The sequence below is a fragment of the Vanessa cardui genome, chromosome 9 (genome assembly GCF_905220365.1).
Source record: "Vanessa cardui chromosome 9, ilVanCard2.1, whole genome shotgun sequence".
Lineage (NCBI taxonomy): Eukaryota > Metazoa > Arthropoda > Insecta > Lepidoptera > Nymphalidae > Vanessa > Vanessa cardui.
Window position 1 is genome coordinate 4,565,405 of NC_061131.1, and position 20,993 is coordinate 4,586,397.

General features: G+C 34.1%; 3 protein-coding genes across 3 annotated transcripts; 2 read left to right on the forward strand and 1 right to left on the reverse strand.

Annotated features, from left to right (window-relative positions):
* Positions 1 to 805: 805 nt before the first annotated feature.
* Positions 806 to 2,635, reverse strand: LOC124532197 (ATP synthase subunit beta, mitochondrial). Its single transcript, XM_047106931.1, has one exon. It carries the CDS (start codon positions 2,514 to 2,516, stop codon positions 969 to 971), a length of 1,548 nt encoding a protein of 515 aa, XP_046962887.1. The 5' UTR covers positions 2,517 to 2,635; the 3' UTR covers positions 806 to 968.
* A 1,860-nt stretch (positions 2,636 to 4,495) lies between these two features.
* Positions 4,496 to 11,812, forward strand: LOC124532198 (60S ribosomal export protein NMD3). Its single transcript, XM_047106932.1, has 9 exons — positions 4,496 to 4,688; positions 4,890 to 5,024; positions 5,124 to 5,274; positions 5,426 to 5,669; positions 6,096 to 6,389; positions 7,157 to 7,266; positions 7,537 to 7,694; positions 8,094 to 8,267; positions 11,567 to 11,812. Exons 1-9 carry the CDS (start codon positions 4,639 to 4,641, stop codon positions 11,751 to 11,753), a joined length of 1,503 nt encoding a protein of 500 aa, XP_046962888.1. The 5' UTR covers positions 4,496 to 4,638; the 3' UTR covers positions 11,754 to 11,812.
* Positions 11,813 to 13,332: 1,520 nt separating this feature from the next.
* LOC124532592 (sphingomyelin phosphodiesterase 1-like) lies at positions 13,333 to 20,993 on the forward strand. The gene is made up of 10 exons (XM_047107569.1): positions 13,333 to 13,399; positions 14,308 to 14,447; positions 16,290 to 16,451; positions 16,802 to 16,966; positions 17,123 to 17,485; positions 17,656 to 17,831; positions 18,203 to 18,397; positions 19,183 to 19,353; positions 20,194 to 20,371; positions 20,618 to 20,993. The coding sequence occupies exons 1-10, from the start codon at positions 13,333 to 13,335 to the stop codon at positions 20,957 to 20,959; spliced, it is 1,959 nt and encodes a 652-aa protein (XP_046963525.1). The 3' UTR covers positions 20,960 to 20,993.

Sequence of the window (20,993 nt, forward strand, 5' to 3'; positions counted from 1 at the left end):
TATTATTGTCACTTAACCCATCGATTGCCAAAAAAGTTTTAGGTTTACCTAATTTGTGCATTACATGTTAAATTTAGCAAGATATATTCTGAAATATATTGTATGATATATTTAATACCAAATTAATAAAATTGGTAAAAAAATTATAATCTTGAAATTAAACATTTAAATAGCTATGTCAATGCAATTTGATCTTAATAATTGTTTCAATATACAATCCATTTATAATTATATTTTAAGAAATTTAATAAGTATTTCTTTAAAAAAAGAAGCAATTTTTCTAACAATTTACATACATGATTGTGATAAGGCACAGAATTTGATTCGACAATAATGGTTATAACTTGATATCTCGCATGATGGATTATTATGGACAGAAGGATTATGGAGGAGTTGAAAGAAACTTGTTTCTCTAACTTATCTTTTAAATATGTAACTAACTTGAGATTAATCTATCAAAGTTTATTCATTTATGTATTACACAATATAATAATTACAGTTATAACTAACTCAATCATTGATCATATTTGATAAGAAAATCAAAATAGATTTTTTAAAAATCAAATACGTGTTTTATTACAATTCTTTGCATACTACAAGGTCACAAATATTTTAAAAATAAGTATTAGTACTGGAAATCTGTAAAATATATCAGGTTATGTAACATTATATAATATAAGAAAAACATAATTATAGAAATAACTTAATTGTGGCCTGTTTTTAAGTGCATGTTGATACTGCCACAAAATGAACTAATTGAACTTAGTGATAGAAGTAAATCTAGAAAGAAAATAAAAAAATGACAATTTGTAGTAAATTTTTATTTTGTCGTTTACCGTACACTGTTACTGAATGTATTAATTTTTACATTTTGTATTGGATGTTGAGATACAGTAGTATTTGAGTAATAATAAATAACATGAGTTTTCCAAATGACTACTCATCTAATATAATTTCTAGGGAAAGGTTTATACATTCTTGGCCAAAGTTTCAGCTTTAGCAACAACTTCCTCGATTGGACCAACCATGTAGAATGCAACTTCAGGTAAGTGGTCATACTCTCCTTGAAGGATTTGAGAGAATCCCTTAATAGTTTGCTCAAGAGGTACAAGTTTTCCTGGATGACCAGTGAACACCTCAGCTACTTGGAAGGGTTGAGAGAGGAATCTCTGGATCTTACGTGCACGTGCTACAGTCAGCTTGTCTTCTTCAGATAACTCATCCATACCCAAGATAGCGATAATGTCCTGTAGGGATTTGTAATCTTGCAGAATTTTCTGAACGCCACGTGCAACATTGTAGTGCTCTGCACCAATAATGTTAGGGTCCATGATACGGGAGGTAGAGTCGAGAGGATCTACAGCAGGGTAGATACCCAGTTCAGCAATAGCACGAGACAATACAGTCGTAGCATCCAAGTGAGCGAAAGTAGTGGCAGGGGCGGGGTCAGTCAAGTCATCGGCGGGTACATAAATGGCCTGCACAGAGGTAATAGATCCCTTCTTGGTGGTGGTAATACGTTCCTGCATAGTACCCATGTCAGTGGCGAGGGTGGGTTGGTAACCTACGGCAGAGGGAATACGACCCAACAAGGCAGATACCTCCGAACCAGCCTGAGTGAATCTGAAAATGTTATCAATGAAAAGCAGTACATCTTGTCCTTCCTGATCACGGAAGTATTCAGCAACAGTCAGTCCTGTGAGAGCGACACGGGCACGTGCGCCAGGGGGCTCGTTCATCTGACCGTACACAAGCGCTACTTTCGATGTCTTGTCCTTCAGGGAAATTACACCTGATTCAATCATCTCGTGGTATAAATCGTTACCTTCGCGAGTGCGCTCGCCTACACCAGCGAATACAGAGTAACCACCGTGGGCCTTGGCTACGTTGTTGATCAGTTCCATAATAAGTACAGTCTTGCCGACACCAGCACCGCCGAAAAGACCGATCTTACCTCCCTTGGCGTAAGGCGCAAGCAGATCTACGACTTTGATTCCTGTTACCAGAATTTCTTGCTCTACAGACATGTCGACGAACGCTGGCGCTTCGGCGTGAATAGCGGCAGTCTTGTCGGTAGGGATAGGACCGCGCTCATCGATGGGTTCTCCGATTACGTTGATGATACGGCCGAGAGTCTCAGCTCCAACGGGAATACGGATGGGTGAGCCAGAGTCGAGGACAGCCTGTCCACGGATGAGACCCTCTGTACCGTCCATGGCAATGGTACGTACTGTATTCTCACCCAAGTGCTGGGCCACTTCGAGCACCAGACGTGGTTGACGATTTTGGACTTCGAGGGCATTTAGGATGGGTGGTAGATCATCCTCAAATTGTACATCTACGACAGCACCGATAACAGCAACCACCTTACCTTGACCTTTCCCTGCTGCTGCTTTAGCTGCATAGTCTCGTTTATTCACTAAGGCTCCGGTAACCAAAGGTGTCTTCTCGGCCAAAGAGTTGTTAACTACCGTCCTTGTGGCCAAGAGACCAGCTCTACCAACGGTAGAAAACATGTTCGTTTTTTAAAAGTTTTCGTAGGAATGTACAGTAGTCGAAATCTTCTTCTTTTGAAAAATCGGTGCTTGTCGAAGTTTACGTAAGAGGAATAATGACCATAGTGCAGACTGCTCACTGCAGTGATAACTTTTTAATTCATGGTTCACACTTCCGTTTCCACAGAAAATTGTCTATGGTAATAATCGATTCGATAGTTTTAGACATAAATATGTTTTTCTATTAAATTTATTTTTTATTTAATTAAATAAAATAAAGCTAAAGGTTTGCCACTGCATGAAATGTTTACCGTAACCCACTACTAGAATTCTTGAATATATTCCATCTATTCACCAGCACTAATGCAAGTAATATTGTTTTTTAAGAGATCTAATATTATGTTTTCAAAAAATATACTGCATGCCATGTTTTACCCGTAAATTAACAGTGTTAGGACAAGTTTAAGCAATTACACAAAACTTTGCATTTATGCACATTAATATTTATAAATAATACCCAAAATGTTTCATTGATATTCATAAAAAATTACACATCTTTTAATTGTATAGTAAATACTATCACAATACCCCAGCTAAAATATGCTTGTTATTGGTATATTTTATGGTACTTTCAATATTTCAAACTAGGTGTATCGTATCTGATTAGGTATATTAATAATAGGTTGGGGAAAAAGTTTCTTCGTATTTTATATGAACATTCAAAAAGTTTTTTTTATAGTTTATTTACATTTGACTAAAGTATGTAGGTGTTATTTTGTTCCATAACTTTTTGCCATCTTGTTGGTAGTGACATGATCCCATTGCTGTAAAAATTTTGGGGCTTCTGATCGAAAAACTGCGACAAGTGGTTTTGGCAGTCCTCTCGTGATGTTAACCTGACACTGCCTAAGGAATTCTGCAGAGACCGAAACAGATGAAAATCTGAAGGTGCAAGGTCAGGACTATACGGCGGATGCATTAATACCTCCCAGCCAAACTCTCGTAATTTTTGTTGAGTGGCTAAAGATGTGTGAGGTCTAGCGTTGTCATGGTGAAAAACCACACCCCTTCTGTTGATCAATTCTGGCCGCTTTCTCTCAATTTCTTGCTTCAATCTCATCAATTGTTCGCAATACAGTTCTGAATCGATGGTCCTGCCGGGCGGTAACAGCTCATAATGAATGATGCCCTTCCAATCCCACCATACAGACAGCATTACCTTGTTGCGAGTTAATCCGGGTTTTGCCACAGTCTGTGAAGCTTGACCGGCCTTTGACCACGATATTTTTCGCACGTTCTTGTCGTATGTGATCCACTTTTCATCACCAGTTATCAGCTTCTTCAAAAATGGTTCGGTTTCATTACGTCTTAATAAAGAATCACAAATGAGTACACGGTTCATTAGGTTTCTTTCAGTGAGTTCATGAGGCACCCATATATCGAGCTTTTTTGTGTACCCAGCTTTATTCAAATGAGTCAAAACCGTTTTGTGGTCAATCGCCAGTTCTTCAGCTACATCGTAACTACTAATATGCCGATCTTGCTCCACTTTTTCAAAAATGGCATCAATTTTGTCCGTAACAGGGCGACCAGAGCGAGATGCATCTTTGATATCAAAATTTCCGGCTTGAAAACGCTTAAACCAAACTTGCGCTACTCTCACAGATACTGCATTAGGTCCATAAACATCACAAATTTTTTTCGCGGCTTGAGTTGCATTTTTACCTTTTTTATAGTAAAATTTTAAAATGTATCGAATTTCTTCTTTAGATTCACTCATTTTAACAACAACAAAAACAAATGAAAATCACACAAATTCCTAATTTGAATTTGGAAGTGCCTTCTTTAAAATTAAAACTTTTTAATGATACCAAAACCAGCCAGATACAAATGGTATAGCCAAAGAGATTTTATTACAAGTTCATACATACTATATGCGAAAAGACTTTTTCCCCAACCTAATACATACCATACGACATAGAGATCGAACTGTGTGTCATCTGTGATCTGTCACCTGTTCTACGATCACAATATGTCATAAGTTCAACACGTTTGTGTCGTACAATTTTATGAAATAATTAAAAGAGATTTTTTAATTTTTTACTTTAATACCATCCACAGTAAAAAAGATTTTCATTTGATAATGGAATACATATCGCCTGAAAATGAGTTAGTCCCTAATGGGACTCGAATGTAAGTTATTATTATTGTATATTAGTATTTTAAAGGTTATATTATAACAAGTGATAACTTTAACATTTAAAGTTATATATTGGTCGGCCAATATGAGTGACAATTTTTCTTGAGTTGACAATAAAAAGAAATCGAGGAGGAGATCGAATTAGACATTCAGAATCAATTCTAATATATATAATTAATTAATATTTTTTTCAGATTATGCTGCCAATGTGCAGTGCCAATCGAAGCAAACCCTTCGAACATGTGTGTCGCATGTCTAAGAGCTCATGTTGATATTACAGATGGCATACCAAAACAAGCAACATTGTTTTTTTGCAGAGGCTGCGAAAGGTAGTTTATTCCCTTATTTTACGTGAGCAACGTAAATAATAGAGAACTAACTTCTGAAATGCTCCACTGTGCTTTTTAAATACAAAATTATATTTTTAGATACTTACAACCTCCGTCAGAATGGTTAGTTTGTGCTCTTGAATCTCGGGAGCTTCTTGCCGTTTGTTTGAAAAGACTTAAAGGTCTAAACCGAGTGAAACTAGTTGATGCTGGGTTTGCTTGGACTGAACCACATTCCAAGAGAATTAAAGTAAGTGTAATACTTATAAATTTGGGTGTTTATATTTTTAACATTGTTATTTATAATATTGTGCAACACATATCAATTATGATATTACAAAGTTAAATTACTTATACATCACTTATATAACATAACTACATAAATAATAAATTCCTTATAGGTAAAACTAACAGTTCAAGGTGAAGTAATGGGTGGAACAGTTCTCCAGCAAACATTCATAGTGGAATATGTGATTCAGCATCAGATGTGTGATGCTTGTCATCGTTCTGAAGCTCAGGACTATTGGCGTGCTCTAGTGCAAGTGCGTCAGAGAGCCAACAACAGAAAGACATTTTACTACTTGGAGCAGTTGATATTAAGGCACAAAGCTCATGTTAATACACTTGGAATCAAACCTAACTGCGGTAACTATTTGTCTCAGATATATATACTGTTAGTAGGTATTTATTATATTCCAATCCAATCAAACAAGTGAAGATAAACAAACCTGAGAATTATATACTCCAGATAGTTTCCTACAAGCTGTGCTATATTATGCACTATAATTGAACTATTATTAATATATTTATATCATAAATCCATAACTATTAATGATGAAACCAGAATTGTCTGATATCACTGACAATAAATAGTTTAAAACAACTCCCTAGCAAAACATAGTTTTGAGGCTTAGGTATAGCTACCAGACCAAAGACTATAATCTAGAACTATTCTTTTGATACGGTCAAAAGGTTTTATTGTTAAATATTAAAAAATAGTATATATAATTATTCATTGAGCATACAACTTGATATGTTTAATAATCATTAAATATTATTTTTTATTTGCAGAGGGATTGGACTTCTTCTATGCTACCGAAAATCATGCTCGGAAAATGGTTGATTTCATTCAATCAGTGCTGCCAATTAAATGCCAGCAATCAAAGAAACTGATTTCCCATGATATTCACAGTAATATCTATAATTACAAATTCACATTCAGTGTTGAAATTGTGCCTTTATCCAAGGACAGTGTTGTATGCTTACCTAAGAAGTTGACACAGAGTCTGGGATCAATATCACCTATATGTTTAGTGCAGCGTGTCACAAGCACTTTACATTTAATTGATGCTTACACTGGACAAGGTAACACAATGTATTTTCTTTTTTATTTAATAATTTTATATGCAAAAAGATAAGGGCCATATAGTAAGTATAGTGCCCATAAATACCCAAAAAACTATATACTACCCTCCTTTCATCATTGAAGCACTGTATACTAATGGTATTTATGGTATTGTACAATGGCCCACCTATGCTTGCTGAAAACTGACTAAGACAGCAGTATGTATATAATAACTGAGTGTACATTTATTTATTAATTCATTTAAAATATAAGACAAATAAAATGCATGAAATTATTACATGCAGTATTCCAATTGGTTCAACTGTGAGAATGTGGTATGATTTTGCAGTCAAATGATCAAATGAGTTTTGATTTTGATAACTATAATTACATACTCTTAACTATAATATTTAAGCAAAAAAAAAGAATCATAACAAAATATATAATTTTGCAGCATCTATAACATACTACTTTTCGCCGCTTTGCCCATATTTTCATTTATATTTTTGGGATGAAAAGCTGGATATGTCCTTTCTCGGGGTTCAAGCTTACTTCCCAAAAATATAATCAAATTAGGTTCAGTGTTTAAGCTGTGAAAGCATAATAGTCAGGTTAGACCGATAAAGAGATATTGTGCAATAAGTTTTACATGTAACCTAGCAACTGTTTGTTTTTTTTATTATGTTGTATCTCGACTTGTAGTTATAGGGTAGTTCTGATTGAAAGTCCTCTGTTTTAGTTCTTGATTTGATTGAAAAATTACAAAGTATATACTTTTTCTTTCCAGTTTGTGATATATCATCAACCCAATACTGGCGCTATCCATTTAACCCAATATGTAATCCGAAACAGTTGGTGGAATATATTGTTATGGACATTGATATATTGAAGGAACATGTAGGTATTTATATATCTTTAATAACATCTTTGTCATTGTACCTCATATATAATGATGTCAACTCACACATACATGGGTCTGGAATATGTGACACTGCTTTTTTTATATGCATTATTTGCCTTTGTTCTTGAGATCAAATTAATTCATAGAAGGAAAATATTGAATTAAGTGCCACAACAACCGTATGGAAACTCCTCAGTACGATATGATATATAAGTCTGTTTTCATGAATGCACAATTTATAAGTTATGAATATATTTTTTTGACAGGAAAAGAAAACTTTCCCAGGGCAAGGCACGGTATCGAACAAGCATGTTATAGCAGATGTATGGGTTGTTAAAGCGAGTGAACTTGGCTTAGACATAAGTCCAGTGCATACGAAAACACATTTAGGACATATATTAAAACCCGGTGACACAGTATTGGGGTAAGAATAAAATTGATAAATATTAGATATAATGGAAATTATTTAGCTTAAGGAAAAATTTGATGTTCAAAGCTTTTGTGACATTGACCTTGACTTTTAATTATTTTTTTAAATTAAATAATGAATAAAAATACTTGTTCTGTATCTTGTGTGAGATATAATACCTATTTTGTAGATAGATAGTTATATCCCACACAATTGTTTGATTGTTTGTTGGTTTGAAAAAAAAAAATTCATCAAGCAGCTAATTACTTTAGATATTGGTTTCCTCAAAAATGTCTATGTATTCTTGACCAATTTAGACCGCAGGAAGTTGATCTGCGGCTCGAACCGTCATTATAAAAAAAAAATTGATTGATCTCGCCTTTCAAAATTACATAACATGTTTCAATAATTAAGGTATAATTTGGGTGAATCGAACGTGAACGACGTCCACCTAGAAAAGTTGGACCGCAGCCTCATACCCGACGTGTACCTCGTCAAAAAGCACTACGGGGAGAAAGCGGCGAGGAGACGCGCTCGCGCCTGGAAGCTGCGACACATGCACGACCAACCCGTCTCCATCACCGACGAGTGAGTACACGAATACTTTTTTTAATGTTTGAAGTATTGTTGGTCCTACTGGCACCGGATATCCGGGCGAGAGTACACGCACATCTTTTTATGTTTGAACTTGAAGTATTATTGTTGGCCCTACTGGCACCGGACATCCGGGCGAGAGTACACGCACATCTTTTTATGTTTGAACTTGAAGTATTGTTGTTGGCCCTACTGGCACCGGACATCCGGGCGAGAGTACACGCATATCTTTTTATGTTTGAACTTGAAGTATTGTTGTTGGCCCTACTGGCACCGGACATCCGGGCGAGAGTACACGCACATCTTTTTATGTTTGAACTTGAAGTATTGTTGTTGGCCCTACTGGCACCGGACATCCGGGCGAGAGTACACGAACACCTTTATTATGTTTGAATTTGAAGTATTGTTGTTGGCCCTACTGGCACCGGATATCCGGGCGAGAGTACACGCACATCTTTTTATGTTTGAACTTGAAGTATTGTTGTTGGCCCTACTGGCACCGGACATCCGGGCGAGAGTACACGCACATCTTTTTATGTTTAAACTTGAAGTATTGTTGTTGGCCCTACTGGCACCGGACATCCGGGCGAGAGTACACGCACATCTTTCTATGTTTGAACTTGAAGTATTGTTGTTGGCCCTACTGGCACCGGACATCCGGGCGAGAGTACACGCACATCTTTTTATGTTTGAACTTGAAGTATTGTTGTTGGCCCTACTGGCACCGGACATCCGGGCGAGAGTACACGAACACCTTTATTATGTTTGAATTTGAAGTATTGTTGTTGGCCCTACTGGCACCGGATATCCGGGCGAGAGTACACGCACATCTTTTTATGTTTGAACTTGAAGTATTGTTGTTGGCCCTACTGGCACCGGACATCCGGGCGAGAGTACACGCACATCTTTTTATGTTTAAACTTGAAGTATTGTTGTTGGCCCTACTGGCACCGGACATCCGGGCGAGAGTACACGCACATCTTTCTATGTTTGAACTTGAAGTATTGTTGTTGGCCCTACTGGCTTTTACAGCGTCAACGGACGTTAGAACGAGTACGAAAGACCTTAGCCTTGATGTTGAGCGCTGGGCTCGGGTTTAAAGTTCGTCCTGAGTGTGTCCTATAAGATCGCACCTCGGCTCACAACGAAGGTGGGGTGTGAATATAAGCACTGAATGAATTCAGTGACGTCACGGCCGCCGTCGTGACGTCGCTAGTCTGGGTACTCGTTGCCTCCGGCGGAAACACTGTGAGTGTGAGGTGTGTAGGTTTTCCCTACGAATGGCTCGTTTGTGAAAGTGAAGGTATCGTCTTCGTCGTTCAGGACGTGTATAGGTCGACTGAGTCTATCTGGCAGATTACCTCAGAGGGAGGTGTATTGATACGATTGTGCAATCAGCGGATTGCTGTGTTGCTCTCACAAAATACGCTGTGGATAGTATTTTAAGATGTTTCGCGATCGAATCGATGTATACGCACACCGCCGCGACACGCTTTATGTACACATTGAAATTCTGCCACATGTGCATTCCACCAACCCGCATTGGAACAGTGTGGTGGAATATGTTCCAAGCCCTCTCCTCAATGGGAGAGGAGGCCATTAACCCAGCAGTGGGAAATTTACAGGCTGTTACTTTACTTTACTTACACATTCGCGAACGAGTACTGCGGGCATACGACACTCGTTAGTTAGTCTAGTGACTGTCGGACATCGGGGAAAGAATGTAGGGATTGCCGTTACTGATTCGCGCTTGCATCGCGATTGAAGCAAGACGGTATCGCGTTTGTATCGCAACTGAATGGTGGTTACGTGGGCGAGATCACACGGCTAGCGACCACGTCATCTTGATTAGGCGAAAGCGCCAAAGTTACTGCGTCGTTGCAAAAGTCACCATGAAGGCTGGGTTTGAACCCGCAATCATCGGTTAAGATGCACGGGTTATAACCACTGGGCCATCTCGATTCTATAAAAAAATACAATATTAAAAAAAAATAGTTTTCTATCGTGACACTATCGTAGTGTTTTTTTTTTCTCTAAAAAGTCATTGCTTTGATTCCTGACTAGGGAAATTAATTGATCAAAATTCCAAAGATTTCAACATTATCAGCAGCGATGCTTCTTAAAGATTTATTTTTATTTTCCGAAATGAACGTTATGATATAGATTTTCATAGTAGGCGTCCTTATTCAGAATTAAAACGAAGTATGGACCGTAGAAAGCATAACTCATATAATCATAAACTCCCAAGTTGTTTCATTTCGCAATAGAGATAGGTGATCCCAATCACGATTAGTTTCATGATATTTATATAAAAGTTTGTGTACGAACGGCATTGTTGCTATCTAATCACAGATTTCACGTGTTTACCTCGCATCGAACACTAACGTATATACAATATATAGAAAAATAAACCTTGACCTTGGCCCAAATTTATTTAACCAATAACGTTCTTGAGAGTATAAATAAAAATTGTCTTGCTTTTCTTACAAAGCCAAGTACATAGGCTTATGAAAATCTTATATAATATATCTATAATATATAATCTTATATATATCACAAAATGCCTGTTTTTAAAACTTTTACGTCATTATAAGTACATGCATATTTGCTGAGTGGTAGCGCTTTGTGTTAGTCCAATTAAGCAGGTGCCACCCACTTATCAGATAACTATTAAATTAATTAAAATATTCTATTTCTATCAGTTTCGTATCATAGGTAACACATACCTAAAATTTTAATCTTTTATCAATTAATTTAAATTATAATAATATATATTATAATTATATATTAATTAAATCTATGTTTTAATCAGTAATTAATACAATAAAAAAGATCACTAAATTATATAAAATACATGCTAATATATAATGAAAAATTAAGAAGGAAGAAAGATATCGTTTTTTTATCTTTTAATTTCGTTATTTAATTATGTCATTACTTATAATGAGTCATGAGTTTATTTTATTTATATATTTAAGTTACATCGAGCTATATTTATGAAAATAAGAATAAAGATAGCTTTTTTGTTGAGCTCAACTAAATAAAATACTGTATCGTAATTAGTCGAGCTAAATGCAATTCCTTTACTTATTAATTCTTTGCACATGGGAAGATATATATACGAATAAATTAAAAAGGTATATTTAGGTTATTTTATGTTCTCTTAGTGTGCCTTATAAAGTGTATGCAAAATTTCATAATGATCGAATGAATTGTTCAGACGTGAATACGTAACAAACATACTTTCGCATTTATAATATTAGAGGATATAATATGATGCTTTTTTTTCACAGTGATTACAACGAGTTCTTGGATGACTTAGAAGAAGATCCCGCTATGAGACAGAATATCAACATCTTCAAGGACGAGAACAAGATACCAGTTGATACTGATGAAATAGACCCGTCCCTACCTAGAATCACTCTCGCTGAGATGCTGGACGATTTGATCATAGAAGACGAAGAAATGACAGAAGTGTAATGTTCATTTATATGATTCTGGCATACTAATGTACTTTATAATAAAAAGCATATTTAATACCCTTGTCTCTTATTATTGTATCACGGCATGAATTATATCAAACTTAATGGTTAACGTATGTAAATATCCAATAGGTCGATATACATGTTGGTTTGTTGGATTTTCATCCGACCGTTTTCTAATAATTTTAGACAGGAAACTATTTAAATCTTCCAGTAACAGCTATCCATTAACAATGAAATTTTTTATAAAAATATATAAAATACTAGAAAGTAAATAAATGTCGCCCGAAAATACCATAGACACGACAGACCGCTAGAGTTCTAGTCACAAAACTCTTTAAGAGACATCTCATCAAATTAATTTTTCTTAGTCCTAGGGTCACATGACACATACATATAAATACTTTAATTTTTTCTGCCCTTTCGCCCGCAGAAACTGGGTCTTGAATAAAAGCTTTTGAGTTTACTGTTAAAAAATCTTAGTAGCATATGTATAGTAGTATATGTACCCTCGTACCTTAGGTAGTACATAAAGGTTGGACCAATTATTTCCTACTGTGGTCGGTGACTTGCTCCTCCATTACATGATGGGAGTGAGCAAATAGAGAGTGCAGTGTTTGCGAAAATACTGGTACATAAAAACTATAATATTATGGTACTGGAAACTGTAATATATCCCACGTAGTTAGCAGAATAGCCGCCGTGGCCGAAATTGGGAGAACATCACTCATAACAGTACTTTCTCTTAGTTTTGAATAAAATTTAAAAGAAATCTTTATGTCAATTATTTTGGCTTTGTTTACAACTTAAATAACAAATATTCAATATAATATATTTTATACATGGCTTTTATATTTAATAACAAATGACCAATTATTTCGTCGTACTTGTTTCAAATACAGGAAATTAACAAATATTTGCTTATAATCACTAACGAGATTGCGATCTCTACTTATTAAGCAATACACTGCTAACATCTTACGACTTCTCATCATCAAAAGTTTAATTTACTTTAGTTGCTTCACTATAACATACCATACATCTGCGTCTTGAATTATAATCTGTGACTTTATCACATACTTAGTACTTTTCAAAATATAACGGCTTAAGCTAACAATTATACCCGAGCGAATATAAGGTGGATATCTAGATATTTTTATTTTCGTCTATCATGAAAATGAAAATTTGACTTTTGAATTATTTTCCTAGTTTCTTCTATAGTAACGACATGATATACTTCTTACAATAAATACAACTTAACGATATTATTTAAAATAGTGCGATAAATCAAATGATGAATGAAACATGAGAGTACAGAGTATGTTAAAATCCCATAGACTTCTTATGGTTTTTTGGTGAAACAGAAAAAAAATAAACAAACATACTTCTTTGAACAAGTATGATAATGTGATCGATAACGGATTTAAGGCTTATTGATAATAAAATATGATCCCTATTATCTCAACAATCGATTTTGCTTTAGTTTGTTAATAACCGCATACGGAATATGGCAATAAACTTTAAAAAATAAGAATCTTAAAAAAATTTAAATTCATCCTACATCTACACACATCACAATGAAAGTGTTTTTTGTTATACTTGTGATAATAAATTCATGTGTAGCGACTAAACTTATAACTTCGGGTAAGTACCTATATTTTTTCGGTTTTTAGGACAAAATTTTTTGATCAATTTTTTTTAAATATTTTTTTGTAAAATAACAACATGACTTTGTATTTTTAACTGTAAAAAAGAGTAATTACCCCGTTTCTTGCGAGTTCTTCTCGATAGAATCTGCATTCCAAATCAGTGGTAGCTTCACAGTAGAGTTTGATAAATGACGATTTAAAATGCTCGTAAAAGCCTACTTGAATAAAGTATATTTTGATTGAAATTGATATCGATTATCATGATTGTAATTTGAGATAGGGTTGTAACTTTAAAAAGCTTAACGGTTACAGTTACAGGAAAACAGTCTTAAGATGATGTAAACAAATTCTAAAATTAAATTAAAAATGAATAATGGTGCTCTTTATTAGAAAAACGATCACAAAACTGTGTTCATATAAATATTTATTGTAATTTAAAAATAAATATCAATTTTAAATGCAATTATTTATATTATCGTTAAGCGTCAATATAAATTAAATGGGTTCTTACGTATAAATGGTCACCGTAGTAAACATTCTGCGTATTTGCCGAACTTAACTTGAAATGTTTCTGAGATATTGACAACAACAAAATAAATATTGTAATTGTCAGCATAAAATTTGTTGGTTGTGTATCAACAATTTCCAAACTAACTGCCTTCGCGTCTTAGATTACTTATTAAAAACTGGCGGTAAGACATAACCATATTGAGTCAGACTTAATAGAGATGATTTTGTATCTGTTTTGCGTAACAAAATGATTGAATCTAGGCCTACTAGCAAACTGATCAAAAGAGACCACAACAAAAATATGCAGGGAACAAACCTCTACCACATCCAACATCTTCATCGGTAGTCTAAAAAGCGATATTCTAATTGCAAAACTTTATGTACGATTTTCAGACGAGCTCCGAAATTTATTTATTAAGGCTGTTAAGAATGAAACAACAGACAACGACTGGAAAACGATTCAAGATGTTTTCGAAATCTACAGACCAGCTTCGAATGCTCTTAAAATGCAATACGAAACAAATACTCGAGCGGTAAGCATATTGAATTACGAATAATATTTCGATAGCAGATCTTGTAACTTATTCTTTTTATCTTATCTAATCATTAAACTTGACCTTAGGAGCGCTTATTCCAAGAGTCGCTTGTCAATTTTTGTAAATTTTGAGTTTGTGTGCGTACTGCGTATGCCTGTAATCAAAACTACTATAGTCAATCGAATAGATATAAAGCATTGAGATACTATTGCATTATAGAAAATAACATGACATATAAATCATAATAAATTACTGAAATATAATATATTGGATACACACAGTTAATCGATTTAAAATCGATTGTCGCTCGAAAATTTACAGGTACCTGTAAATTTTACTGTGTTAATTTTCCGCCTAAGTTGAACAATATCGCATGATACGCAACTTCTTCAAAAATATAATTACTGTAACAGTTAAGGATACTGATTGTCTAATTACAATAATATAAGTCAACTAAATATAGATTAATATTTATTTGGCTCTGAAGAAACAATAACGTTTATGTAATGTTTACAGAGATAATTCATTTTTATGGGAAAAACAGCGTACAATATTCACTGAAATGTAGAAATATTTGAAAACATGCATGTTTAAAAAATAAAAATTCTCAAGTATCAGTAATGTTAATTTAGGATTTTTTCTGAAGATTCTATTAAAAAGAGACCTCAGTACAATACATTTTTTGAAGTAATTGATATAATATTTGGCTTACAATCCCTATAAAACGTCACGTGGAAACGGCTACACCAACAAACACGGTATTAATAGATTGAGTTTTGATAGACTGCCATATGTAAGTTGTCGCTATATTGAAGTAGATAAACGAATTGATCTAACAGCATCTTGGGCTTTGCTCAAAGAGATTGTTAAATCCGGTATTATTTCGTAGTAATAAATATTAAGAGATCTATAATTACACAAATTTTTGTTCCCATCCCATAATTGTCCATTAAGATCAAAAGTAATATGATTATACCTATACGTATTAAAGGCTCCATCATTACAAGTCCGTCGTGTCTCCAGAGAAGATACTCGATCTTTCAAAATATCATTAAAGTATTTTTAACTGATTTCAAAAAAGGAGTACGGTCTCAATTTGACTGTGTTCTTTTAGGGTCTGACTGAAAAATTAATTACTAGATGAACATTAAGTATATTGGTTTTTACGATAATATTGAGTATGAACCGAGTCGCACCGTATCGCAAAAAAATATTCAATGGCAATTTCTCCACAACTACGCAACTATTATTATGATAATAACTATTTCAACATATTTCTCAAAATAATTAAATATTTTATCATTGAAAATTAAATCATATCTATTCCCGGAGCGGTATCTTTAGATTATTTTAGAATATCGCCCTCTTATCCATTTAATTTGAAACCACAACTCATGTATAAAAGACACTTAACGTATACCATTACCTCGATTATGTATATGTGTACATATCGCAACATAATTGCGCAGTTACGAGAAAGGTATCACGTATCACGCAACGAAAAATCAATTTCAGAACGATATGATTCTCATTTGTCCAATTTAAAATTCCTAATTAACATAATCTGATTAGAAGATAGAAGGCACCGTCCACAAATTGATACAATATCCGATGATGGGAAAGATAGGTCAGAAATTAATTCGCTATATATGACGAATAAGATGTTTTTGTAATGAGCCCGAAATAAAACATATAAAAACACTTTTGCTTTGCTGAATTTGATCTTCAGTTAGGATTTATATATTCAATTGACATAGGATATTTTAGCGTCATGTTTGTGTCTTTGGTATATTACAAATTTATTCTTACAAAATAGCTCTACAGAATGATTGCTTCCAGGATATAACTTGTCTAATTTGCACTAGCGCATTTGCTGCATTAAGTGATTTGGTTCACGAAGGGAATTCAGATGAAATGCTTACAGAGGCATTGACCGTGCTCTGCATAGCTTTGGCGAACGTTAGTGAAAAAACCTGCGCAGGACTTATGCCATTAAACATAGTAAGTATATATTTTAGATTGTATGTAAAATAGATAATGTACGTATTATAATTGATATATATTAATTCGCCAGATGAATATTTTGTGTCTAATAGTGTAGCTTTTTTTAGGATTATTACAAAATCACTTTAGCCAATAAGTAACTGAAAAATTGGCAATGATCTTAAAAATATTTACGAGTAGATATAGTGCCGTATAATCCTTCCTTAGATTCCAATTATTCGATTATATACAGATAACTGTCTTAGGATTTTCAAAAAATGATGGTATAATTTTACAGAATTTACTGGTAAAAAACATAAAAAATATGCTTGGAAACACATTTCTTAAAGCAAAAGTTATTTTTACAGCCGATCCTGACATATATAATGAAGACTACGCCAGAGGCCGCGCCTAGAACGTTCTGTGGTCTTGTTTTACAAAATAGCGGGGGTCCCACCACCTGTAGCTTTGATGACCCCAGATTTGAATGGACAATAGACTTACCGGAAAAAAATCCAATTCCAGTTGATAAAGTAAGTAATAACAATGATTCATTCATTCATTCTATCTTAACTTACAACTTGATAACTGACTAAACCTAATCGTCAAAAATCACTTGTGATAAAACATATATAACTAAATATTCTTAAATTGACTTGGGCTTTTATTTATATCTACTTCAACCCTAGATTACCACCAAAAGCAATGTTCCGTTGAAAATAGCTCTCATTACGGACGCTCACATCGATCCCTTGTATGAGCCTTATGGTGTTGCTGTTTGTAACGAGCCAACTTGCTGCAGAAAAGGCCAAACTCCACGGACTCATGAATATGACACTGACGTAGATGATTCGGTCTTCAAAGGTCGCATATTCGAAAGAGGAAATGACTTCATATTGGATTTAGATTTAGCAACTGATATAAGAAACTCATCACATGCACCAAGAAGTATTAGAAATTCACCACCAGCTGGGTATTGGGGAGACTACAGGAATTGCAACACGCCTACTTGGGCATTTGATGACGTAATTGAAACAATTGCTAAACAAGGGGTAAGATAGCCTATTAATTATCCTAATAGTTTTATTTTTAGTTTTAGCATGTTTATTTCCAAAATATCATAACTCGATCTATTAATATAAAAGAATGCTTATACATTGATACGCTGAATTATCTTATGATAATTCTTGATATATGATTTTTATTATTATGTATTTTCCAGGATATAGATGCCGTTTATTACATAGGAGATAGTATCGATCATCACGTCTGGGAAACGACATACGAACGTATAAATGAAGTTAATTCATACGTCATTAATAAAATGAGAAAAGAATTTGGTGATAATGTTTTAATTTTACCTTCTATTGGAAATCATGAATCTCAGCCTACGAACCAGTAAGCTTTCAAATTATTTGTTTTTGAAATTAATATAATACATTATTTTTAAATGACAATATTTGTGGCTACTTAAAGTCTACAAGTATTCATTACGAGAATATTTTAGGCATAAGGAAATTATTATATCATAGGGATAATTATACTTCAACTCTATAATTATAGGCATATTATTCTTGCCGGTTCTTCTCCGTAGAATTTACTTTCCGAACCGGAAGAACTGAAAATTTAATTTAAAACAGTTTTTAAATGACGATTCAAAAGTTCTTGCGAAAAACCAAAACATAATAACTGGAACGGAAAAACCTCTTACTTTATTATCATTAGTGAGAATAGCAGGCTCCTGGCATTGAATTTGGTTCTATTTCCAGATTTGCACCAAGTTCAGTTAAAGTCGACAAAATAAATACGACCTGGTTGTACGAATCCCTGGCTAGGAAGTGGGACTTTTATTTAACAGAGGACGCCAAAGTTACTGTGCGGGAACACGGTGGATTCTCTATGCTGATCAGACCTGGATTACGAGTTATTTCTATTAATAACAATATTCCTTATAAATCAAATTGGTATGTTCGATTAACATTATGTATACACATGAATCATTGTAGCCGAAAGATTAAATCAATAAAATTGGAGTGTCTGTTTGAAATATTAACATCACATTTTTTTTACTAAATGCATACATATGCGATACATATACCAATTTGTTTTTTTTATTAATTTCGTCTGATTGTTTGTTCTGGTTAATCGCTGGACCGATATTGACGAGACTTTCAATGGCAGTAAAACTGATATAGTGTAGAGTAACTTTTTTTTTTGTTACAATCGATTAGAATACAAATAGACATTCCACTTAAACCTGTATGCCTTATGGTTATTGGTTTCTGTGTGGAAGCCGAGTTCTTATACTAAGATTTAACTATTAATTAATGCTAGTACCTACTACTTACAGCTACAATAATTAGATTTTGTCAAATTCAAACGCTCACGAAGCTACGGGCACATTCATATAACTAAGTATAATATGTAATTATGTATGCACTTTACGTTTTCTCAACAACAACAACAACAGCCTAAAAATTCCCACAGCTGGGCTAATGGCCTTCCGCTCCCTTTGAGGAGAAGGTTTTGGAACATATTCCACCACGCTGTTCCAATGCGGGTTGGTGGAATACACATGTGGCAGAACTTCTATGAAATTTGTCACATGCAGGTATCGTCACGATGTTTTTCTTAATAAATGTCTTTCTTTTTGTTCTTAATAATGTCTGAGTTTGAACCCGCAATCATCGGTTAAGATGCACGCGTTCTAACCACTGGGCCATCTCGACTCACAAAACATAAATTCCAGGTGGGTAGTCTACGATCCCTTAGAATCTAAAAGACATCTGGAATGGCTTGTTCGAGAATTACATAAAGCTGAATTAGCAGGTGAAAGCGTCCATATTCTGGCTCACATTCCGCCTGGAGTTCACGACCTCTTATATACATGGACCAGAGAATACAACAGAGTCGTTACTCGGTAAGTATTAACTATTAAATACATTTATATAATTTTTTCATTGTCCTATATGTATTTTATTAGACGCGCTGTTAGGTTAGTTTATATTTTTCAGGGCAGCCATTTATTTGTATTTTTAATAAATTCGGATATTATTGTTTAGTGGATCAAAAAAAGCAGCATTATTATTTACATAAATACATTGTTTTGTAACTAATTTTATTTGTATTTTTTTTTGTACATCTTAATACATTTTTTTTTAAAACTATATTTTTACAAAAAAATCCAAATTTCATTCTTTGATATCGTAAAAATATTCTCCGAGAGGACTATAAAGTCTTCTAAGGGCGTAATTTCAATTAAACATTAATTCGATATTTTCTTTTGGATTCTAATCTATGTTGTTATAATTATTGTATATTCTGTTACAATTATGACCATTGAATCAAGTTATTGCACTAAAATACTCTCAAAGTCCAACAGAATAAGATGAAAACTATTGTGGGCGATCGTCTCGGTTTGATCACTGAAGTATCTTCCTCTTCCGATTTCTTTCCGTTTTCTGTCAGTCAGCAAAATCAGACAGTCTAGCAAAAAAGTCACTTGATAGTAAGTCACTACCGCCCATAGACATTGGCACTATATGGAATATATATATCGCTTACACACCTAAACACAACCTTTGAATTTAGATGTTGAATTCCTTGTGCCTGTTCATGGCACATTCATCCTTCAGACTGGAAAAAAATAAAATACCTTGTAGTGGATGGTATATAACCAGACAAGGTTACATAAATCCATCCACATAACCATGACCAAAGGATCGTATCTACTAAACTGATTAATAATATGGGTTTTCAGTTTCGCATCAACAATTAAGGCGCAATTCACTGGTCATACACATTCTGATGAATACAAGATATTCTACAGCACAGAAGATGGATCGCCCATTAACATGGCATGGGGAGCCGGAAGCACGACTGTTTATACGTTTTACAATGCCAACTATAAGATAGCTACACTTAACCCAACCACTTTCGTAAGTATTTTAACTGTAATGTTACTTCAGCTAAAATAACAACTTCTACATGTACATAAACATACTTATTATTAGGGATATTTCTAACTAAGAAGTAGTCATTTTCAATTGTTTGTGATATATTTGTCAAGACTGAGATAGACTTACAGTAATTACTAAATATGTAGAGTTGTCGGTTGTCATATATTAAATACCTATTGTGATAATAAGATGTTTACATTATATGAATTACAAATTATGTTTTAGGAACCAAGTAATATTGTGAACTACGTATACAATCTCACCGAAGCGAACCTCACGCCACACAGAAGACCACACTGGTTCCAACTTTACGATATGAAAAACACATTTGGTATCAACGATCTCTCAGCCGCTACTATGAATGATTTGACTTATAAAATGGTGACAGACAACTTGTTGGCTTTAGATATGTATGCAGCATTTTACTCAAAACTAAGCGATGGAAGATGGCCATACTGCAATAGATATTGTAAAATTGACAATTTGTGCAAAACTGTTGTGACGGTTCTGTGGCATCGGGAAAAGTGTGATGAACTACGAGACTTGTTCTTTTCAATTCATGAATAATATTATTATTTAAAAATAAAATTTGTATCATTTA